Source organism: Aplidium turbinatum, chromosome 7 (genome assembly GCF_918807975.1).
Source record: "Aplidium turbinatum chromosome 7, kaAplTurb1.1, whole genome shotgun sequence".
NCBI lineage: Eukaryota > Metazoa > Chordata > Ascidiacea > Aplousobranchia > Polyclinidae > Aplidium > Aplidium turbinatum.
The window spans coordinates 6,895,456-6,919,697 of NC_137478.1; the positions used below are offsets into that span (position 1 = coordinate 6,895,456).

Sequence of the window (24,242 nt, forward strand, 5' to 3'; positions counted from 1 at the left end):
ATTTTGGAGCATAGATTTTCCAGCCGGATGCCCTTCCTGACGCTAACCACAGTTATTGGCAGTGGGCCTAGCCTTCACTTAAAAAGTATTTCCTGCAAGGCAGCAGGATTTCTAACAAGTTTTAGCCAACCAGTCGAGGTTGTTGCCCATGAGGTGGAACGTGGACCCACTTGTTAGTTTGGTGTGTGATCTAGACCAGTGTTCCCCGAGACCCATGGTGTAACAATCCATGGCGACTGCCCAGGGTTCAAAGGTGCTACTTGTACCCCACACTTACCTCACCATATGTGTGTTTTACAAGTAGTGCGATATACAAACAAACTCCAGCTGACTGAACAATAGATGACACTGTGACACAACACTAGAACAATGGGCAATTGCAAGACGTCAACATTTCGCAGTTTGACAAAAAAAATTGCAAACAACAACTAAGACATTAAAAAGTATGCGTTGACGCTATGCGCTAAAAAACCGCGAAAACTTTACGGCGCAGCCTCAAGCGCAAACTATCCCAAAAAATGTGGCCGCAAGCGTTAGCGCAAACAAAAAGTCTACGCCGCAAGTATGCGGCGCATACGTACATCTCTGGGGGACGGAATAGGTTGCACCCCAGATAGACTAGTGTTGTTAAGGTTTTGTAGTCCATTTGTAATGGTAGTGATCCGAAGTCCATTCTTCAAGTGGTTTTTAGTTAGTGCTAATGGATGAAAAGATTTTATGAATTGTAGTTTGGAAAAAATGGCTGCCCTTTTAGTACCGGTACTATATTTACTACATTATGAATCTTTAATAGCATTTGTGATCATTTCGCTGTCTCTTTTTTATTTTGTAAAAATTGTTTCTTATTCCTTCATACTTAGGGTTAGCCATTCGCTGCATCTATTGAATGGAAATAGGAGTCTTCTATAAACTTTATTGTTTATTTTATTAATTTGGGGTCTGGAAACTTCAAAAAGTGGTATACTACATCAGTAGGGCCATCAAGTTATTACTAGTACTTTAAAGATAAATAAGTTTAAAGGATAATTAATTAATTATTGGCTAGCAACCATTAAAGTTACAAAATACATTTTCACAGAAATAGCATTTCAGAGTTCACACTTTTGTATGCATTGCAGCTCAATCGTTTTACAAGAAAATAAGTTACAGGAATATAAAGGAGACAGACCACCATTGCAGTAGCCTACTGTATTATATATATAATACTCTTTATTTTTGTCTTGCTCTGCTCATGGGATAGTATTTTGTGATTTGTTTAAACAAGAATGTTTATTGTTTTTCAGGATAACTTTTGCTGTTTTATGTAAATATTTGTGTTGTTAACATTCATGTTTGATCTGCGTAAACGTAGTATTTTGTTTTGTTTTTTGGTATGGAGAAGTCAATTGTGAAATCTTATCGCAAGCAATGGCAGCTAATCATTTTCTGTTTAATGTTTGCAATAATTTTTCATCCGGTTTGGGAACCAAAGCACATTTCAACATCAAATCGTCTGGAAATTCGGTGTGTATAATACAGTAACTTTGTTGTTTTTTAAAGGTTTTAATGATTATATAATATATATATATATATGCTTAAATGCTAACTACGTTTTTAACAACAAAACATGAAATTACATGATACTCTTTTTTTATTAACCAATTTTTAAGATTTTTCAACTTTAAAAAGTAAACTAGGTTCTCTTGCACAATGTTTTCATTTCATAAAACCTAAGAACTACTGTACAAACTTTTCTTTCATAATAATGTGTAAATGTGTACTTTTCGAGCCATGATTAGTATTATAGAGTAATAGTAGATAATAATCAAACATGTCAAAAAACGAAAATCGAATGCTTGAAATAAACATGGCTCATGTTTCATTTATTTCATTTTTTTTAGATTTATTTGCTTCTGTTGGTTGCCATTGATGATTATTTCATGTAGATTCTTTATTATTTTCAGCGACAAGGTTCTAGAGATGTTTCAACATGCCTACACAGCTTATATGGACAATGCATACCCTGCTGATGAGTTGATGCCAATAGCTTGTAAAGGGAGGATACGAGGCATCACACCATCACGAGGAGATGTAGATGATGCATTGGGAAAGTTGGTTCAGTTTTAATAATAGTATCACTTTAAGTAAAAGATTCTTTGACAAATATTGTTTCTTTTTAATATGTTCTTGCGCTTAGTGTCAGTTCGAAATTTTGCCATAAAACGGAAAGAACGTGTTTTGAGGTGGACATAAAATAATAAGCGTTATTTCTGTTTCTTTGTTCTCTGAATGCCACATTTTTGTTTGCACTGAATCATAAATTACAAGTCTTTTTATCTATAGTGCTGCTAACACATGATAGAATCTTGGAACTTACTGATTTACAGTTGTACTTTGCAGCTTTTCTCTCACACTGGTTGATACACTTGATACACTTGCCGTTCTTGGTCTCTACGATCAGTTTGAAGATGCTGTGAGAAAAGTTGAGCGTGATGTGTCATTAGATGCTGATGTAACTGTCTCCGTGTTTGAGACCAACATTCGTATGCTAGGGTAAGCTATTTAATTGTTATATTATTAAACTAAACACACGTCACACGGTTGTGGATAAATTACTTTTGCACTGCTCATCATTATTTATTAGACTGTCTTGCTGAAACTATTCCGCTAATTGCCACTATGCGATCTACCTGTATTCCGTTTTACCACTTTTATACTCTGTTTCGGTAGAATGGCACAGCAGATAGGGTGCTCGCTTTTTGGTTATGCAATCCTAGTTCAACTCCTGGCTTAAGCTGGTACTAGTTAAAAAACAACGTTCACCTATACCCAGAGTGTAATAAATGGTAATAGTTGGTGAAGGAAAGGCGGCCGAGAGAAAGGAACTTGTCACTTTACTGTAGTACTTTACTCTCGTTTGTGTCGAAGGCTAAGTATTATGAGAACCTTATCTTCTCATCCCCCGATATCAAGCATAGGAGTCACCTTTTGCTTTTACATTTAGCTGTAGCAGCGTGATGCCTTCCCTTACGGTGTTAGAATATACCTGCCCTAACAAGGGCACATGCTCAGGGGAGGCGTCACGCTTATCAGACTTCTTTGTCTGTAACCTGCAATTTTTGCAGTTTCTGCTTCTATTCGATGTCTCTCCTGCCTCTTCACTCCCACTTGGTTCTGAACTTCAGAAAAGGGAGTGGGTGACACTGAACCGAATAAGAACGGGTGTTGGCCGCTTCAATGCTTGCTTGACACGCTGGGACATAAGGGACTCTGCTACTTGTCAGTGCGGTGCGACGGAGCAAACAGCTAACCACATCATCTTTGGGTGTCCCATCTATTCCCCTCCCAATGGAATAACAGGCCTCCGCACACTTGACAATCTGACGAAAAGTTGGCTCCAAGTCCTTCCATTCGGCTGACCACAAACTTTCTGCTTCATACGAACGACGACGACCTTTTGCTTTTACCTTTTTATACTCTGTTTTGTATTTCAGGGGCTTACTTGGTGGGCATTCTGCAGCTTTAGAATTACAGCAAACTCATGGGCGTATGACATGGTACAATGGATCACTGCTTGTTCTTGCTAAAGACCTTGGTGACAAATTGCTGCCAGCATTCAACACTTCATCCGGGATGCCTCTTAGTCGGGTACAACTTTTACTTCTATGCATGATTTCGATGCGTGAGATTACAGACAACTCTTGTAATGTTTAGTTATACTTGATTTCTGATTTCCTGCAGTGTGTTTTGGAAGGTGGAATTTTACTGCACAAAATTCAGTGTAAAGTTAATTCGTGAAAGCGTCCATTATATGCAACAAAAAATTCTTTCACACCTACATTTTAGTGATGCCTCTTCATGTTACGATCTTATCCAAATGTCTGAGACTATATAATATCTTACACAGTATATGCAATATTGGATAATTGGTTCATTAATATAAAATGAAGCTTTTGCCACCTAAAAAATTATATCAATACTTTGAAGTACTACACTGTCTTCTCAGATTAATCTACTCACTGGTGGTGTGAAGAGAGACAAAGATAAAGATACCTGCACTGCCTGTGCTGGCACAATGATTTTGGAAATGGCTGCTTTGTCCAGATTTACAGGTAGGTTTACAGTGTTTAGTGATTTTACTGTGATTTACAGTGATTTTAGTTTCGCGTTTTCAAATGGCTATTTTTATTTTAAAGAAGCCATTTTAAGTCAATCAGCTTTGAATTGTGCCTTGAAAAGAGCAAGAAAACATATACATACTTCGAAAAGCAATCGACCACTTCACCACTTTTCAATCAAATCTTACTTTCTCTCGAACAGGTGATCCAATTTATGAAACGTTCGCTAGAACCGCTATGGATTATCTCTGGTCAAGACGACAAATGTCCTCCGATCTCATGGGTACCGTACTGAATGTTGAGAATGGAGAATGGGTTAGGTGAGTCTTGTGTTTCAGGTTGAACTACAACTACATATCCGTAACACAGCATTTACGGCGATTATTCGTACTACAGCGTTTCTCAGCCAGGTGTGCTGAGAGGTGCTAAATACATGACAGTACAGCCAAATGTCTACCATTCTTCTTCTTGCGTATGAGTTGGTAGCAGTTCAATTATTTCATTCCGACTCTGCAGCCATTGGACTGTGTTACCATCAAGCGCTGTGATGTTAGGATTTTCATCACCAGATTGGTAGATAGAGCAGTGGTAATGAGTGATGACCACTAATTAACATTAAAACAACATGCAATAAAGAAAGTGGATGTCAGCGATAGTTAGGGTTGTTAGACTACTTAAATCTACATGTAGGTCTGTAGGGGTGCTGGAGCCGAGAGAAAAGGTAAAAACGCTTCTATAGTGTATTATTTATACGGTACTTACTACTTAGTCAACGAAGCTTAATTGTGCAAAAACTGCCATAGCTGATGAAAAACTTGCGCACTACGATTTATGTGTGCCGCTTTCTTGACTTGCATGTGCGCCTGGCAGCTCTGATTTTATGCAGGAAAGAAAGTGGCGTTGGTGCTGGGATCGATTCTTACTACGAGTATTTGCTCAAAGCTTACATCCTGTTGGGAGACGAAACTTTTCTGGAACGTTTTAATACACATTATCAAGTAGGTACACACTACACACAGTGTATAATTAAGATTCTGTTAATTACAATTTAGTGGTTTGGGATTTTTCAATATTTGAAAAAAATTTGTTTAAGACTTCTTTCAGTTTTTTTTTTAATTTCAAGAACAATTGATGCCCTCTTTAAACCAACACTGTTTGAAGAAATGACGTTCAATTTAGATTTACGAGGTCAATTATATCTGCTGTAGCGACTTAAGTGATGATCATATGAATTGTAACATTGGTTTCATGTTAGTTCTGTGTATGCAAAACCTCCAGACCTTTGCTTTTCTCGCAATGTATTTAATTAACTTTCGTTTCCAACTTGCCAAACTCCCTTTGGTATTCAGGCTTATTAAATCATCTATTTCTGCAACGAAACATTTTTTTAAACATGTTATGTTTACCGCTTTGCTGCCACAGTCTTACTGTTACGAAGTAGGCGTTTACTTAACGCTATAAGCAAGCACCATCTTGAATTAGTTCAGTGGAACAAATTTCTTTCAGGCCATCAAGCAATATTGCGTGCAAGGACCTCTTGTGATCGATGTGCTTATGCACAAACCCACCACGTCCGCAAGGAACTTTGTGGATGCCCTGTCGGCTTTCTGGCCTGGCTTGCAGGTGGGCAACTTGCTATGTTATTTGTTGCCAATTTGAGCTGCGTGTTTGAGCGATTGTATAGCTGTGTATTTGTAAAAACAATTTCGTTGCGGTGGCAGTTTTAAGATGTTAGTTGTAAGATGTGTCGTTATGTTAGATGGTCTCATAAAATCACACTCTTTTATACTTTATCGTTTGTCTGTGACTCTGTGGTAACAAGTCAATGCCTAAAAAATGAGTTCGAAGTTGTATTGGAAAATTAGTTACGTTTGCGTCGTAACTGGCATTTCTTTCACACAGCACAAATGCACACAACCTTTGTTCTGCTTACGTCACTTGGCTTGGTTGTAGTTTTCTCAAAAAAACTGTTTGTATATTGTATGATTTATCTAACAAATACATACGTTTGTGAATATTTATTGAGGAATGATATCAATCTCAGTTATCTGACGACTTGCACCGGGACTTTCGTCGGCTGATCGTTACCGATGCATCGTTAGCTTTATTATCGGCCGATGTAACCGGCTAGCTTTTTATTGTTCAAACCCAGTTATATGAATTTCTTCAGGTTCTTAAAGGTGATGTGAAGTCTGCTATTGAAACACACGAGCTTTTGTATCAAGTCTTCACTCGGCATACGTTTCTTCCTGAAGCGTTCACCACCAACTTTGACATTCACTGGGGCCAGTATCCACTCAGACCAGAGTTTGCTGAAAGCACATATCTGCTATACAAGGTCGGTCTATTTGTTTCAGTAAATTTGTAAAAAAAAAGATATTTCTGTCAGTTGTATGACGCGTTTCAAGTTTCGTTTATGCTGGTGGATTGGTGGAATCTCCCTGTACAGTGTACACACTCTAGCTTATAACGCAAGTGTTCGATTTTGTGAAAACTCAAAACTATTTTTGCTCAAAATGTTGCTGAAACAACGTGTAAAAGCTTGACACTATTTAGTCAAATTGTGCTGATTGTGTAACTTTACAATGTCCGGCAACAGTTTATTTTACTGGTACAACACACAACAGTACTTTGTATAACGACAGTGATAAGTGGTAGACGCAGTAGCCTCTGTCCCGATTTCAGGCATATCTCCTGTGATGGGGAGCTTAATGACTTTCAGTGTCAATTTTTCAATGTTGTAAAGTGTTAGAATATGCTCGTTAAGTCGATGAGCTAAGTGCTATTGCTAATGGCCAGCCGGGGGCCACTCCTTTCCACATAAATTTGTTTCGTGCATTGTAGACATATGACTTATGTCACATTTTTTTTAGGCTACAAAGGACCCTTATTACTTAGAAGTTGGAAAGACCATTGTGGAAAACTTGGAAAGCAAGGCTAGAGTTGCTTGTGGCTTTGCCGGGATAAAGGTGAAGGATTTTCTGTTTTTAGTAGGTGAGCCATAGTGAATGGACTACCTCCCTGCCATTTCATGATTGTTTTTAAAACGTCTCTACTGACAGTCATATCTCAAAGATATTTCTGAACTTCAAGTATAGTGTTTTTGTCCAGAAAAATATATAGGGAATGTCTCCTTTTCTTGAAACAGTAGACTCAGGATGCTTGTTGTTTTGTTCATAAATCATATTGCTTCACAATAAACGTGCTGTTAATCTTACCGTTGAAGCACATTTTCATTTAGCTTTTACCGCTTGTTGATTGTTGTGCTACAGCGTGTATGATATGAATAGAAACTACAGTTTAATCAGCACAACTAAGAAGTACTTAAAATGAAATAAACAACGAATTAATACGTGCACTTAGGATGTCCGGACATTTAAGCATGAGGACAGAATGGATTCCTACTTCCTAGCGGAGATGTTCAAATACCTATACCTCCTCTTCACCCCTGACACAGAGCCGATGGGCATAGATATCGAAAACTATGTCCTCACCACAGAAGCTCACATCCTCCCTCTCAAGTTGTCAACTCAAACCAACTTTAAGAAAAATGTGTCTTTTCACCGGGTGGGTCTGTGTGTGTAGAGTATCTCTAGAACCAACCGATTGCTTAGCCTTACTTCAATCAGTAAGCAAGTACCCAGACAGCAAATCAGTCGGTTTTTGCATTGTTTCAATCAATGTCTGCAGACGTCGAAACAATGTAAAAAACGACTGTTACTGTCTAGATGTAGCTGGTGTTTTTTGCGTTGCAATGACCATTGGTGTATTGCTTTCAGCACTTTACAGGGTAGGCGGTTTCAGCGCAGCCGTTTAGAGGCACTGCTGAGTTTATCATTACTCTAAATTCGATCAGTCCTTCAATATTGAGGCGATAAGCAAGAACAAGGTTTAGAGCCATTTTATAAAGCCTTTGGTATGACTCGACAGGGTGTCGAACTCACATTTGCCGATTCAGAAGTGGCTGCTCTATCCTCTTTATGCTACCAAGCCTGCATCATAAGCACTTAGATAGCTTGCCATTCCGATTTTCTTGAGAATGCTCATTATAGGCTTCTGCACTTACCGTTCTACCATGAATGAGGTCAGTTCCTAGCATACTCAAGTTGGATGTTTGACGTAGTGTTTCAACAACTCCACATATCGAAACCATGTAAAAGGTACCTTTATTGCTGGGTAATGGCTTCTTCTGATAGGTAGCAGAAAACATAAACGCAAAAGACAAATGATAGAGCTTTAATAAAGGGTTTGATTTGTTGTACCAAGTTTCTTGAAATATTTGATTTTTTTTTTGTAGTTCAAGTGAAGTAATACTACCCGCTGTGGTACTGTATCAGTTGGTCAGTTATTTTTGAGATATCGCTATTTATGGTTGATGAGCTACAGTACGGGATTGAAAAGCTCTACGGGATTGAAAAGCTCTCTTTGAATCTCAGATTTTACTCTTACACAGCGATACAATACTGTTGGCTTTTCTCAATCTTACCATGTTTCGTGTGTTCCAGGTTCGTTCCCCGACCAACGCAATTGGGAACTTTGAACGGTCTTGCGCCAACTCACCTTACGTCCGCACGGGAAACTTGAAGAAGATTGATGATCTTAGAAAGAAAAATAAAATCGATTCAAAAAAGCCTCTTCCTGGCATCTGGTAGTAACCCTTGTGAATTATTGTAATATGAATCATAAGTTATAAATTAATGTTTATATAAGGTATGCTGTAGTATTATTTACAAATTTTAACAGTAATGGTAAGTTGGTATTTGCGCTTTTATGTTATAAATCTGGCATCTCACGTCTTCTAAAATTAGCTCTCGTTTCAATTTTAACCTTCAACAATTTTTTTAACTTCTAGCATCCGCGAAGAGACATTTCCTTTGCACTAAATAAGCATGTGTTATTTTAGCATTTGGTGAGTCTGCCTAGTAAAGTTATTGTGCTCAATTGCTCACGATTCAAAATAATTTGATAGATGATAAACTTACACATAACCCAGGACCAAACTAATGCAGTATACCATCTGAAGTGAACATTCCACTATGTGTCTTCCTATAAATTCACTTCTACAATAAACTAATGATCTATAAATAATTGAATGCACAGTTATTTGAAACGTGAATATTTTCAATACGACAAGGAAATGATGTAATAAAGGAAATGACGCACTAAATAAGTGAATTCCATTCATACCTTTTGCAACACGAAGCGTGTGTTTGTCAGTAGATCCTTATTTAAATAGATTACTATTGATCCGCGGTTGTCCGTTACCAATTATAGATCCTCTTCTGTTTTTGTTTTTTTATGATAAGCCGGAACCATCCAGGCCACACAACCGTTCCTTGGAAGGGGCCGAGGACCCTTCGGGCCTCCGATTTTATACCCGGGAAGAAAGAGCACCTGGAAGTGTTGAAAAGAATGGGCATCCAAGTTGTGACCTTGTCCAATGGTAAAGTCCAGTTTGGTCAAAGAAAGAATGAAGCCATGTCTACTATGGATGCTACGGTGAGTAGTGCGAATCAATTTTTTGTTAGTTTTTTTGGAAATTGACTTAGTGGATTTGCGTTGTTTGTTATTTATATTTTTGTCTTCTGTGCCCTTCTCTACTGAAAAGTACCCCAGAATTATTTAAATTAGAACTCGAAAATTGTTGGTAGGTACTGTAAAATTATGCGAAAAATGACATGTATTTTTCATTGGAAAATTGAACAAGAAGATGGGCTAAGTTCTTCAGTTTCGTTGCTGTGGTAGTTTTATCGGCATATAATCGGAACCAAAACAAAAACGCATAAACAAATAAACATAGAATAAACTTCATGTTTTCAGAAGGTAAAAAACAATATTTCAAAGTGTTGCTTAAACCTTACGTCACAAGTAAGGTTCTCGCGTCACAAAATCCTCACTTAGTTATTCACATATACGTGCATCTTGCAGGAAGGAGCCTTGTTCATTCAAGAAGTGGTTGCAATATCTAAGACTACTGCCACTCCTGCAGTGAAGGCCTTGCATGTTCAATTACTTAGCCCACCCTACGGGGTGGAGTTGGCATTTCGAGGTGCCTCGGCTCAGTTTGGACCGACTGTTGCAAGTCTAAATGAAGTGAGTTATTTATCCATTCTGCCATCCGGTGCTAAATTTAATAAAAGAACCTTTGTGACTTTCGTGTAGTTTTCGTAGCAAGTTATCAAATGGAAAATTCATACTGTTGTGAAACAGGATCCACTATATTTGTCACCACCATTTTGAGGCTTTGACTTAAATCAGCGACCTCCAATTCCCAGCCTTGTGTGTTCATTTACCACCATCTCGCTTCCAGTTGTTATATCTAACTATGTTGGGTTTTTTTTTTGTTCTCTTGTGGTTATTGTCTCTTCTTTTCGTGGTATTTTTTTTATTATATGAGGGTGGCAGCTGACTTCATTGACCCTTTGGTCTTTCGCTATCATTCTAGTACCAACAACACATTCAATGTATTTAATTATATATCTAAATCAAATATAGTCATTACTAATACTATCTAAACCCATAGCCTGTTTCACCTAAAGGAAGATCATCAGAAGGCCCTTATTCAACAAGAATCTTATTCAAAAGGGTTTAGATGGTAATAACTATATTTGATTTAATTCGCTTTTCTTTGCTTTTTGCTTGACATTGAGTACTTTTTGTAGTATTAATAGTTTTCATTGTTTAATTATGTATCTATATCATAGACTCCTTAAGTAAAGGACTGGAATGTTACGATCTCGGGGTTTGTAACTTGAGTCTGAAGGATTAACTTGAGTTCTGGGCTGAAATGACTTCTAGAGAAGCTAGAAACACACTCTTGGATTCCATATTAGGTTTTTGAGGATGGCGAGTTCAATAGTGTTACTTTGAAAACCATCTGAGGTCTTTTTCAAGGTCAAAATATTATATTTTAAGGTCAAATTACAGAATTTTGGTCATTTTTGCGTTTAAATTGGTATAGATCGTAAAGCAAAACTGTTTGAAAGAAGTCTGTGACAAAATATGCTATTACATAAACATCATATGTATTTCTCAACACTATGGCTATTATCTAAAGGAGTCTATGATTACAATATAATACACAAATTGACAATACATAACAAGATGACACCATAATAGACAATGTCTATCACTAGTTGGAAAGCTTTTCTTGCCTCTTGAGGCACCGCAAAGACTTTTCTTTGTCACTTACATTGAGGACATAAGCTTTCAATAGAATGTTAGCTAAAGTAGTACAAGCAGCATTATTACTAGCTAAAGGTGCATCTACAAATGATAACAACTCAGCAAAATGAAACCGGCAACGCATTTCAGTCTTGTCATGCAAATTACAGCTATAATTTCAGTAAATTGTTACGTCACAAAAGCTTGGAACCGCAATGTTTTGCAAGGGCATATGAAATCACCAAAATATTTCCCAAAATAAATAAAAAAAAACTTACGCAGTGTAGAGAAAATATCTTACACAATAGATGCAGTAGGTGCACAATATCATATTTCGTCACAGACTTCTTTCAAACAGTTTTGCTTTACGATTTAGACGCAAAAATGACCAAAATTCTGTAATTTGACTATAAAATATAATATTTTGACCTTGAAAATGACCTCAGATGGTGTTGAAAGTAACACTATTGAACTAGCCATCCTCAAAAACCCTAATATGGAATCCAAGATTGTGCTTCTAGCTTCTCTAGAAGTCATTTTAGCCAGGACTCAAGTTAATCATTCAGACTCAAGTTACAAACCCCGAGTATGGGAGGTTCCAGTCCTTTAGGAGTCTAGGAGTCTATGATCTATATACTAATGTATACGTGCTTTAGTGCTAAACCAAAGAAAAAGAATCTAAATCTGAAAACAAAAATTATCATTTAACCTTTCAGTTCCTACCTGCAACTTGTTTGCAAACCATTCATGTAAAAAGAAAGACTACGAAATCATAATACTATGAAAGTTAGGTTGGTTCTACGTTGAATGTACGTAAAAATTGTGTTCTGACTTGTTTTTACCCCCAGGTGTTGGGTGATGTGGTAATCGCTCACCCTTTTGACGGGTGCTCACCCCTCACCAACATGGCGGACACAGAAGACAAAATTGTTCTCGTTCGTCGTGGTGGGTGCATGTTTGTGCAGAAAACAAAAGCTGTCGAACAAGCTGGTGGCATTGCCGCAATAATCATCGGTGAGTTTGGTAAACACGTGATTTGTTCGATTAGGAGTAAGTGTTTTCGTTATAAATTAAAGAAAAAGGGTTTGTTTCATAAATAACATCTTCCACGTAATGAACAAGCACAGACTCGACCGAAGCATGTAGTGAATTCGATAAAACAACAACTTTCTAGTGTTTGTTTTTTTGATAAAACAAATATTAAAACAGTAAACAGTATGTTATGCAAACAAACAATAGAGGACGCGGCTGTGTCTCGGCAAAGACACTTAATGGCAAGCCAAAATAAGCGAAGCAGCTGACTCGAAGACTATATGTCACTTCGCTGCTTCCTGTCGTCTGTTGTATCGCATCTGTGATCGCAGTGTATTGTATGTTATCGCAATGGGCGCAAATAAAAACACGATTATTATTATTATGTATCTGCTTTCACAGATACCGACGAAAGCATGTATGCCACAAGTCCTCCTTTCCAAATGGTAGGAGATGGTAGCTCTGAAACAGCCATACCCGCCGTGTTTCTCCACGGACAGGAAGGAAGTGCCTTATACACCGCAATTCATAAGAAGAGGAAAAACGACAAGTTACTGAAGTTGCTGATTAGCACCGAGTTGAAGGATTCCAGTGAGGAAGATATTTGAAATAAGATGCGCTGAGTGAGATGATATTTATGCTCCTTTTTTGCGCTGTTTTACTTTTTTTTTATGAAACGTAAAGCATGTGTCATTCATTTTTAAAGGATTCTTTTGTGGAATTTATACCACTTGTCGTATACTAGTGTATAAGTATTAAGTATAACTCTATAGTAACACCCATTTTGTACAAAGATACCAAATGCTCACATTTGCACAGTAAACAGACCTCTTAGCCTTAGCAGTATTCTTGTGTTAAGAATTTATTACGTTGTTGCAAAAGTGTTTGTGTCACATTATAAAATTCACACCTTGAAAATCATAGAATAGTCACTCGATATTTTAGTTGTTCTACAGATACTAACAATAGCAACAGTGACTAGTAGACCTCCCCAATCCCCGGACTTTTTTTTGTTTTCATCTATATTGTGACTTTTCTGCATGGATTTTCAATGCTGATTTCAAAAATATGCATAAAAATTTTTTTCGATCAACGTCTGGGAAGTTATTCGCTGTTGCTTAGCAACAACTTTTCATAAAAATTACAAAAATCTCCTTTAAAACCCCTTTACTTTTAACCTAGTATCCTGATATGTAGATTATCTGAAAGCATTTCTTCTGCTGAAGAATTTAAAAAAAAAATTATTAAAATTGGACAATCAGTACCAGAGTTATGACCGTTTAAGTACTCAAATTATGCAGTCACGCATGACTGATTTTTGTTAATTTATTGCCAAATGATACTAGAAAAATGGTGAAAGTTGCTGTCAAGGGGTTTTTGGGGGTAAGGAGTTCAAAAAATATATTAAAAAGTGTCTCAGAGCAACAGAAAAAAAGTTATTAAAAATTGATACAAACAGTCATGCATGAATGATTTTGTCGCAGTCGCTTCATTCCTACAACGAGATGTATTCCTTAGGCACCACAAACGTTAAATGCCTGGAGTCATATACAGTATAACGTGGAACCGATCATCTCAATGTAGCTAATATCTGGGTACCCATTGCACTTGATGTTAGAATACACACTTCATTGCTCGGAAAGAGCTCTGATCAAGTGCAAGATGGTCACAGTCCGCCACAATTTCAATAGCATCTCTCACCCAGCATAATGTAGTCTATGTATCTAAATCATGTGGCAAAAAATGGATTAAGTCAGCTGAACTTAACGATAACCTTCTGTAATGCATTTCAGGTTTCACTATTGATCAGTTAGCATTTTCTACTTGTATCTTGCATGATTAATATAGCGTATTGTATACACTTCTACTGTCTAATATTCCGTGTGTATTCATGTATCCATCATGGAGCTGAGGAAGAGTAAAATAAACAATGGTGGTTTGCTTGGTAATTTGCAGCCTTTAAAACATTTTAAGGACAATTTAGACCAACTACTGGAGATGTTCTTCAGAAATACATATATCATCTTCAATTAAATCCTCGTAACCACCAGAGTGGGAAGCTCGCAGCTTGGGATACAGCAGTATGTCTAGCAAAAGTATGGCAGCCTGCTTGCATTCCACTGATGACAAAACAATATCCAAAACAAAATTATTCGTTTGGTTGATGAATACAAGAAATACATACATGACAAAAAGGAATCTGCTGCCTTAATTAAATTTCGAGAAACACTGACAACACGATTTATGATATCTGCTAAGAATGCCGAAAATCTTATTAACAAAAACAAAACATTGCTACCAGAAGATAAGGCAGAAGGTATACAGTTTCTTAAATTACTTGAAACAAACCAGACCAGCATCTCTTGGACCCTTTGATAGAAAGAGATTGAAACGCTTCACGAATTAGTTGCTTTTTTCTTTTTTTTGCGAAAGATTACTACGAGTCATCAAACGTTGATGCAGTAGTTGCCTGCTTTCATTCCTGTCTTTAGGTTCCATCAGTTAAATAAATTTTCTTCAGTGTGTTTCTGCACTCGTCAATATTTCAACTAATGTCATTTGGTTTTTGTGCTAGTCGATATTAACAAATGGAAAGAATAAAATGTTGTTATTTTATTTCGCAGAAACATATTCAAAAAACTTTGACGAAAAAGATCTATGCGCAGTCTCCACACAAAACGAAGACGTGAATGAAATGGACCCGCCATCAACGTATAAGCCTGGGGTTGCCGGAATAAAACCAAAGCTAAATATCAAGGGTGTTTTTGTCACTCCGATGGACGAGTTATGATATTAAGATTTTTTTATGTTAAAACTTGTGAGAAATTGTTTCGATAAGAAATTTTAATGATGTTGTATTTTACTTTTACTGTGCTTTCACTATGCTCCTAACCGGAGGAGAGAATTCCCTCTATGCATTACGGCCTTAAATTGAAAGCTAACGTTGTGGCACAAACGCAAATGGTATCGTATATCATCTCACTAATGGTTTAGTCTTTTTTTAATGTTTTGAAACGTTTTTACATAGAAAACTGCTTTCACGTCCCAACACAACTGTGTTTTTGTTTCTGCTATTGGCTTGTGTTCATTTTTAATTGTGTGCGTTAGAAAATATCGAATCTCATCATTAATTAAACGTCTGCAGACGTTTTTCTTTAACACTGACGGTTTGATCATGCTTGATCAATGATCAGGCATGTCGATAGAATGCCAATGCAGTTTTTAATACTGTACAAGCAACGAAAGAAGTCACGAAACTTTAATACTGAGATAGCTCTCTCGCACAAACTTTGACTTATCACTGTGGTTAATAATTTGAAGTTTCCGCTTATTACTGTTTCTCTCCAACCTGTTTGGACAGCTGGTATCCGAAAATCCGAATTGCCTGTTTTGCCTATTTACGTCATGTTACCGCAATAATCCAATCAGCAAATGTTCTTCTTCTTCTTCTCTCGTGTTGTCGCTATATGTCAGGGCATCCGTTGGTTAGCCACTGCCTGGTGTCGTCATCGATGGAAATTAGGCCTTCCATACCATGGGGTGGTCTGTATAGCCGGCAATCCTTGATAATGTGGGCTGCCGTCTGCATTTCGCCACACTCACAAGCAGCACTCTCTGCCAAGCCCCAGCGCAACATGTCTGCACCATAGCGTCCAACACCAGTGAGCAAACGGTTACGCCTTGATGAGGCAAGTCTAGAGAGGCCATGTCCCAGCTGGTTTTCGGACGGGGATCTGAATACTTGGCGAAGTGGGGACGTGCTGCTTGACCATTGTTCACACCACGCCGCGTGGCACCACTGTTTGCTAGGGCTTCCACCAGAGGCTGCCAGAAGGTCTTGTGCAGCGCGTACAAATGGCTTTCTTGATTTTAGCCGCTGCTTTGGTGGATATCTCAGCGTGGTTTATTCATGCAGACGTTGATTCAGTGTTTATCTATTGGGGTTTATCTATTGGCTGGAAAACTACAAAAAGTTGTCTTGAAGTTTGTGGTGCAGTAACTTACATTTGTTTCTTCCAACTTGTATGGCACTGGGTTGGTGCTACTGGTTTGTGTCATCCAGGACTTGTCTTTAGTCTATAATCCTTTCTAACTTTACACTCCATGTAAGCTTGTTATTACATTTTTTCTGAGCAGTTGTTGAATCGAACCTCTTGCTTTCAGCTAGCAGAGGGTCTTGACTTATCATTTTCTCCTTTCAGACTGTCTAACGATGAATTTTCTCGTTACTTTTTTCTGATTTAATGTTCGACATTTACCGAGTAATCTATCTTTTCTTTGTGTAAAGTTACTCCCCTTGATAAACAAGCCTCGGTTGAGAATCTTATACAGTGTTACGCAACCAAACTTTAGTACCGACCCATGGATGATCATTTTATTTTTGTTTGGATGCGAAACGCCGAAATGTACATAAAACAAAAACGTACAGTGTGCATCCAATGAGAGAGTGCGAAAGACCGTAGCTTTGGAGGCGTAGGAGGGACCCAATAGCTGTCTTGTTCCTCAGCAATGTGTTGGGATGTATTTATGACCTTAGGCTGTACAAGACATTGTATTTTTGAGAAAGCTTCTTCCATAAATTTCGTATTTGCGTTTTTGCATTTTATGTAACATGTTTTTAAATCAATTCAACATCAGTGTCCATGGGTGTAGCGTACCGTAAAAAATTTTCACCTGGAAAGCTAAGTGCAAACACTGAGTAGTGAATATATTTATTTATTCATATTTCCTTCAAAGCTGTTGCATCTACATCAACAGCATAGCCAATAGATTCATTTTAGTTTTAATTCTCGCATGCATGTTTTGCTTATGTAAATCAAAAGTTATGAAATCGGTATTCTTTGTTTCATCGTAGGTTTGTTTTGCTCTGGTTGCAGTGCTTTATATGTATTCTTTCTATATGTGGTATAAAGTTTTGCTTTGTTGTATTATTATGCATATGGGCATTTAGGGTACCTACCATAACTATTACAGGCACCAACGCATCTTCAAAAACCTCGTATAGTTTTGTACCACGTACTGTTAACTACAAATTTGCATGATAGCTGTTTATTCAAATGTAATGAATCTTTAAAACAAGTGAGTAGTCTCTTATGTGGAAACTTTGAGACAATGACGAATAAAACAGGGAAGTTAAATTTTGACGCTTTGTAATAAGCTAGAGTAGTCTACTGTGGCCTACTTTGAAGTTTTCAAATACTGTTCATATGTGTCATACCCAGTTTTCTGCTTGATGGCTTCTATTCAACACTTTCATCTTGGTGCTGTCTGCGTTTATTTCACTTAAATGTAAAGTGCAATACAATGCATTGATATGCTTTGGTTTGCTAAACAGCGTCACAAATATACGTACTTGAGAAGATTTCAAACTGTGTGTGTCTTCTGAAGTGTCAGTTTGACGAGACGTTAAGACATTCATTTGAAATAGTTTAAAAATTGTTTTCTCAATTGGGAGTGACTGGCTTCCAGTGCCTTGTGAGCACCATTTTGAATTGACCCTCCCCGAAATCCATTGGTTGACCCCTATTTTTAGTGACTGTGCTTGAAATGTTTTTCGATGATATTTCCCCAACCTTAATTGGGCCTGTTCAAAAATGGAGCAATAAAGCATAAGGTTTGGGCCGCGAACTGTTCCAATAAAGATTTCATTTTAGCAAAAAATTTCACACTCTCTGGAGCAAAAAAAATTAGAGTTTGAGTTTGCCAATCATGACCCGTCTTGTTTTAATGCTCATGCTTCAATTTGTTTTAGCTCATGACAACTACGTTGTGCTTTATCCCGAGTTGTAAATTCGCGTTGAAAGCGTCAGAAACGATTAATCTTTTAGAAGCACTTATCGTCTTCGACTGTAATGCAAAAGACTAGTTCAATAAAAAAGTTAGAAGACTATGAACACCCCAAAACCTTTTCTATTGCTTCACACTGCACAATAGAACGTAACTGTAATTCGATGAAAATGGGCCCCCAACGCCAGCGGGAGTATAGGAAGTTGTGAACACAGGCTTGCGTGATATAAATTTATAGAATATCGAGCTTTTGCAACAACATTTCCATATTTTTTTCTTTTCAAGTAGCCAACAAACAAATGCATAGGCTACTGTTGTATTTCCAGACGTTTAATATAAAATGAACGATAATAATTGTAGTAGCCAACCAAGTGAGAAAACCTTTTACCTCTTGTTACTTACTGATTCAGTGTATAAAAGCAACGCAATATATAGTAAGAAAGAAACGCAAAACAATCAACTAAGGAACGTGGTACAGAACGCTCAATTGATTACACGCGCAGTGCGGTAGTAATCAATTCCAACGTCTGTACCAGAAAACGCTGAACTGTGATTATGTAGTGACGCTGGTCACGAGTTACATATATTTAACGTAAATAAAATGACGACTATAACACCTCCCCCGATAATTTTTATACACAAAGAAAAATATGAACAAGACACCGAATTAAACAATAAAACTCAAAGTCCGAAACGGGCCGGAGGTCTGCGGCGACGGCTCGACCTTCGTGGGTTGTGTGGCCCGAATTCCGGTACAGTCGGTGTGTCGTCCGAATTCGTTCGAGCTGAGGTGGAGACAGCGGAGGAGTCGACTGTTGGTGCAGGAGTTTCTCCCGGCTCCTGGTCCTCCGATGATGCATAGCGAGGTTGCAGTTGGTCCATATGGCGCCTCCACGTCGGACCATGTGGCAGCAGACGTACCAGGAAGATTCTGCTACCCTGTCGCTTAATCACCTCGGGTGGACCCCAACGAGGATCCTGGCTTCGTCGTGGAGTGAAGGATAGCGCGTAACAGGGATCTCCCGGTTTGAAATGTCGTTTTGTAACTTCAGAGGCGTCCGTGTTGTGAGGGTTTTGTCGGGGTACCACTTGAGACGGTGTGGGGAGAAGCGTGTTGATCTTGGTTCGAATCTGACGATTGTTGAGTAATTGGCTTGGAGAGTAGCCACTCGGAGTGGGCGTGCGTCGATACTGCTATAGGAATTCCAAGACGGCTTGTTTCGGAGGCAGGGAAGATTTGCGAAGTGCTTACTTGAACGTACGTACGAGGCGCTCCGCTGCTCCATTGGTTTCCGGATGGTAAGGGGCACCCGTGATGTGTACCATACCCCTCTCCTTACAGAAAGTTTGGAATTCTGTGGATTTAAAAGTAGTAGCATTATCGGTAACTACAGTATGGGGATAGCCGAAATGAGCAAAATCTTCTTCTAGCAGGTTGATAGTAGCTGTTGACGATAAGGAAGTAGTAGCATGAATACATGGGTATTTAGAAAAAGCATCAATGTTGAGTAACCAATGGTAACCCATGAATTCTACCGCATGATCTATGTGCAAGCGACTCCACGGTGCTTCTGGAACCGTCCATGATTGGACCTGGGTTTTAGATTGCGGTTGATATTCGCCACAGGTACTGCACTTGTGACAAAGTTCCGCGATGTCTCGATCGATGTTTGGCCAGTAGACGGACGTCCTTGCCAACTGCTTCATTCTCTCAATGCCGAAATGTCCTTCATGAAGCAACTGAAGGACGGAAGGACGAAGTTTGGAAGGGATGACCACTCTGGAACCGTAAAGTAGACATCCGTAACAAGTAGAAAGAGAGTCTGCGTACTTACGGAATGGTTCGACCGGGTCTTGTGGAGAAGACTTGGCGGGCCATCCTTCATGAATGAAACGCATTACCGTGGAAATGATAGGATCTTTAGAAGATTCTTTACGCAGTGAGGCGGCATTTGGGGTCTGGACCTGCAAATCCAAAGCATCGATAGCACAGACGATATCAATGTCATCCGCACTTTCCTCTTCATCGAAGACTTTATCCCCTCCTGCTGGTAAGCGACTCAAAGCATCAGCGTTTTGATGATCCTTTGTCTTCCTGTACTCAATAGTGTATGTAAATTGCGACAAAAAGAGTGCCCAACGAGCCAAACGATTTGCTGCCAAAGAAGGTGTCGATTTGGTCGGGCCAAAAAGACTAAGCAATGGTTTATGATCTGTGACCAAAATGAATGATCTACCAAAAAGATATTGATAGAATTTCTTTAGCGCAAAAATTATCGACAAAGCCTCTTTCTGAATTTGACTATAGTTTCTCTGAGAGGCTGTTAATACTTTTGAAATGTTTGCTATAGGCCGTTCTGTGCCATCTGGGTAACGGTGAAACAAAGTAGCACCAATGCCCACACTAGAAGCATCACATGCGATACCTACCGGAAGTGACGCATTGAAATGTGTAAGAACCTCATCAGTAGATAGATGATGCTTCAGCTGAGCAAAAGAGTTTTCCTCTTGTTTTCCCCATCTCCAAGGAATGTCCTTTTTCGTGAGATGGTATAGTGGTTCTGCTACAGTAGAAGCGTTCCACGGTAGAAACTTCGAATAAAATTGTAAGGAACCTAAAAACGAACGAAGAGAAGATACGTCAGTGGGGGCAGACATCTCCAGTACGGCGTTTACCTTGGGACCTTTGGAGATGCCCTGCCTGGACAAAATGTGTCCGAGATACTCTACCTGAGGTTGTGCAAACTTACACTTGTCTTTCCTACACCTCAGGCCTTTTGAGTGAAGTCGATCGAGGAGCCGTCTAAGATTCTGGAGATGCTCCTCAGCAGTAGTGCCACTGACAAGAATGTCGTCTAGGTAGACTGCAACCCCTGGAAGGTCGGCTGTAAGGTCGTCCATGATCTTCTGAAAATAACCTGGAGCAGAAGATATGCCAAAAGGTAAAACATTTTGTAAAAGTACGCCACGGTGAGTGCTTAATGCGAGTCGTTTACGACTGTCAGGACCAAGTCGAATCTGATTGTAGGCATCAGCCAAGTCTATCTTGCTGAAACCATACCCACCACCCAACTTTTGCAGTAAGTCTTCTGGTAAGGGTAACGGGTGACGATGGGTCTCCAGGGAAGGGTTCACCGTGACTGAATAATCGCCACATATGCGTAACTTGGCCTTCGCTTCTGAAGAGTTTGAAGGCTTACGGACTGGAACAACCGGTGTGCCCCAATCGCAAAACTGAACTGGTGTCCATACACCACGTGCAATGCCCGAATCATAGGCTTGTGCTAAGTCCTCCTTTAGCGCGAAAGGTACAGGCCTAGGTTTTAGAAAAACAGGTTTAGCACCAGACTTAACCCTTTGCTTTTCAACGTTTTTTTGGAAGTTAACTGCTCAAGGGGGGGCCGTTTTTGGATCAAATTCAATCAGCTGTTACGTGTTATCCGCTGATGCTATTTCAACAGAAGTTGCACTGGTGTGAAAGCAAATCATTTGTCTATAAGTTTGAAAACTCATTATTTTAAAATTTTATATGTTAAACTTGATATTTCAATTTTTGCAAAGGTACCCAAAAACGACAATTTTGATTTAACTTGCCGCCTTTAATTAACCGTGCTAATCCGATTTCATGCAAACTTCTAAATAACAAAGAGCTCGATCGAACGCACGAAGTGTGTGTGCGGTGTGCCGAATCATTGCATTGATTAGAATTTACGACTTGCGAGCAAATCTTATTGTAAGCTACTCACTGATTCTAAAATAGTTACAATCAGAGTAATATTGTTACACGAATTTGAAAAAAACAAAACTGCGTTTGTTGTCTTACATTTTTATCCTAAACTAATGCATTCCGAAACTCATGGCTAGCTTCTAGTTTTATGGAACCAAATTTCTCATAAGTAACACCTTAGCCTGCTTGAATAGCTGTTTACATCTTCGTTTGTGTATTTTAGGTCTACAATTGAGTCTGTAGTATGAATATTTTTAGTAGAGAGAAGACAATTGAACAAGTTGTTGAAATAATCTGAAATTTCTAAGTTCAAATTAGGTGCTTTTGAAATTGTGGATTTGTGTCAAGTCGCATCACAAATATCATGCAGGCCACATCATAAGTCATTTCGCTTACGGGTGTTTATAAACATGACTCATAAATTACATCCACAAAAAATACAGCATTTACATCAACAAAGCTAAGTTCGAAGCTCACTTTTTATTGAAGATTGTGTCAATCAATTTGAAAATACATTTTTAGTCAGCCAGCGTCGAAATAATGCAACAGCGAATTGAGGAACATGCGTAAACAAAAGAAATGTGAAACAACCCACAGTCAGCAAACCTACATAAATTTAACGTTTACAAATGTTGAATCAATGTAAAAGGACTGGATTGCTGACTGGGTCCTTATTGTTTGAAGCACTAAAAATACGCGTAAAAGCGACAACGTCAGCAAGGCAGTGATTATGTTTCTGGCCAAAAAAAAATAACGTTTGACTTCAAAGATAAAAATGATTATAACGAAGCTTCAAAGTTTATCGTAAAACATTTTACTGAGATACAATAAACATAATCATTTTGTGCCAGATTGTGAGAAGACTTCCTAGATTCTTTGCAACCATTTGCATGATTGCAAATTATTTTCTATAACTTTACATTGCTAAAAATGGCTTCTTTGTTGAAACAACGTGGCTACAATTCTATAAAAAATTCTTAGGCCTACTACATTGAAGTAATGAATTTTTTTTTTGTGATTTTGCTGATGACGTTTTACAATATCCGAGAAGTAAAAAATAATAATGATGAATTATTTTACAAAACCGTGGTTTGCAAGTGCTTCACAAAAAATTGTTTTACGTCTAAATTTACTATTAGACGTAAAACGTTTGTAAAAGAAAATTGTCGGTTTACGTATTTATAATGTTTATTGCGCTGTTATCGAATTATAAACTGCCTGTAAGCTATTGTCTACCTTTGTGGTTGCCGGCCAGCTTAGAGCAGCATGCAAACTAAGCGTTTATGGTATTTACATCGTGTTATGATTCTCGAAAATTTCCCACAAGGTCTTTATTTTTATCGTGATATTTTGTGCCTCTTCTGTCCTAAACTTAAAGTTATTGTGCAGCACTATCCACATCGGTTTTTAGACTCAGTCTTCATTGAAAATTTTTTGTGTGGTGCATCATTTCAAGTAGTGTCTTCCCCTAAACTGTTACACAAATCGCCCAGAACCAGGTTGATTATTATGTATCTTACAGCAGTTGAGAGCCCGTTATTGTATGTGTGGAATTATTACTGTAGATGTCTGACTAAATTCATGCCAAAGTCGAGCAAATTCTGCTTTCGGGATCCTTGCCGTTATTTACTGTATTTTTTGTTGATAAGTTTAGGCAGCATTTTTCCAAGATAAATGAAGACATCGGTATTGTTCGTCACTTAGATTTAGTTTTCTCAGCATTATTTATTCATTCTTTGATCCACTAGTTTGTCCCACTTTTGGTATAATCGGATCGTTTATAAATGGCGGGTCTTCACAATAGCCGGCCTCTTATACATTGGCGCAACGTATTCAGATGTTGAATCAATGATGAAGAAAGCTGATTTGTTGTTTGTCTTATGTGACGCCTAAATTTATGCCTCGTCTACAGTACAAAATATTTTGTAATGTACATTGTACATTTTGTTTGTAGGCCTACATTACAAAATATTTTGTAATGTAGATGAGGCATTATCATCTTTATTTTGCGCTCTTTGGAACAAAACACAGTGCACTGTGAAACAAAAATACAGGACATAACAACAAGTAGGCGACATAAAGCAGTGAAGGGACGCCATCGAGTTAGCTGCTACGTGTAAATGGAGCCTATCTCATAATTTTGAGTGTATCTCACAATTACTGTTTGCAAAAACGCTATTTCTCAGGCTTCTCCCAAAAGCATTTGCAGTGATACATTTCCTCAATTGCAAGTTTTGTCAATGAGAGCATTTCCATAGAACGTTTATTTCGAAACCAGGTTTTCGTGTCTTTATCCAAGAGAAGATTTCTTATTGTAACGTTTTTTATTCGTCAATGAATATTATCTGCTTGAAACAACTGTTTTGAATAGTTTGTGGCCTCCATAGCCTACTATTTTGATCGTGGATTGCTATTCTTCTTTGTAGAGCTGATAA

At 38.2% G+C, this 24,242-nt stretch overlaps 1 protein-coding gene across 2 annotated transcripts; it reads left to right on the forward strand.

Moving 5' to 3' along the window:
• Nucleotides 1-1,288: 1,288 nt before the first annotated feature.
• On the forward strand, nucleotides 1,289-18,006 carry LOC145774129 (ER degradation-enhancing alpha-mannosidase-like protein 3). Of its 2 annotated transcripts, none has more exons than XM_082585287.1 (17): nucleotides 1,289-1,503; nucleotides 1,944-2,090; nucleotides 2,380-2,532; nucleotides 3,474-3,627; nucleotides 3,986-4,091; nucleotides 4,300-4,417; nucleotides 4,984-5,095; nucleotides 5,604-5,720; nucleotides 6,268-6,435; nucleotides 6,971-7,066; nucleotides 7,461-7,664; nucleotides 8,603-8,745; nucleotides 9,404-9,596; nucleotides 10,026-10,190; nucleotides 12,110-12,275; nucleotides 12,696-12,884; nucleotides 14,918-18,006. In XM_082585287.1, the coding sequence occupies exons 1-17, from the start codon at nucleotides 1,373-1,375 to the stop codon at nucleotides 15,082-15,084; spliced, it is 2,529 nt and encodes an 842-aa protein (XP_082441413.1). In that variant the 5' UTR covers nucleotides 1,289-1,372; the 3' UTR covers nucleotides 15,085-18,006. The 2 variants fall into 2 exon arrangements, with proteins under 2 accessions (XP_082441413.1, XP_082441414.1); XM_082585288.1 differs by having other exon boundaries at nucleotides 12,696-12,916; nucleotides 14,918-15,048.
• Nucleotides 18,007-24,242: the final 6,236 nt, after the last annotated feature.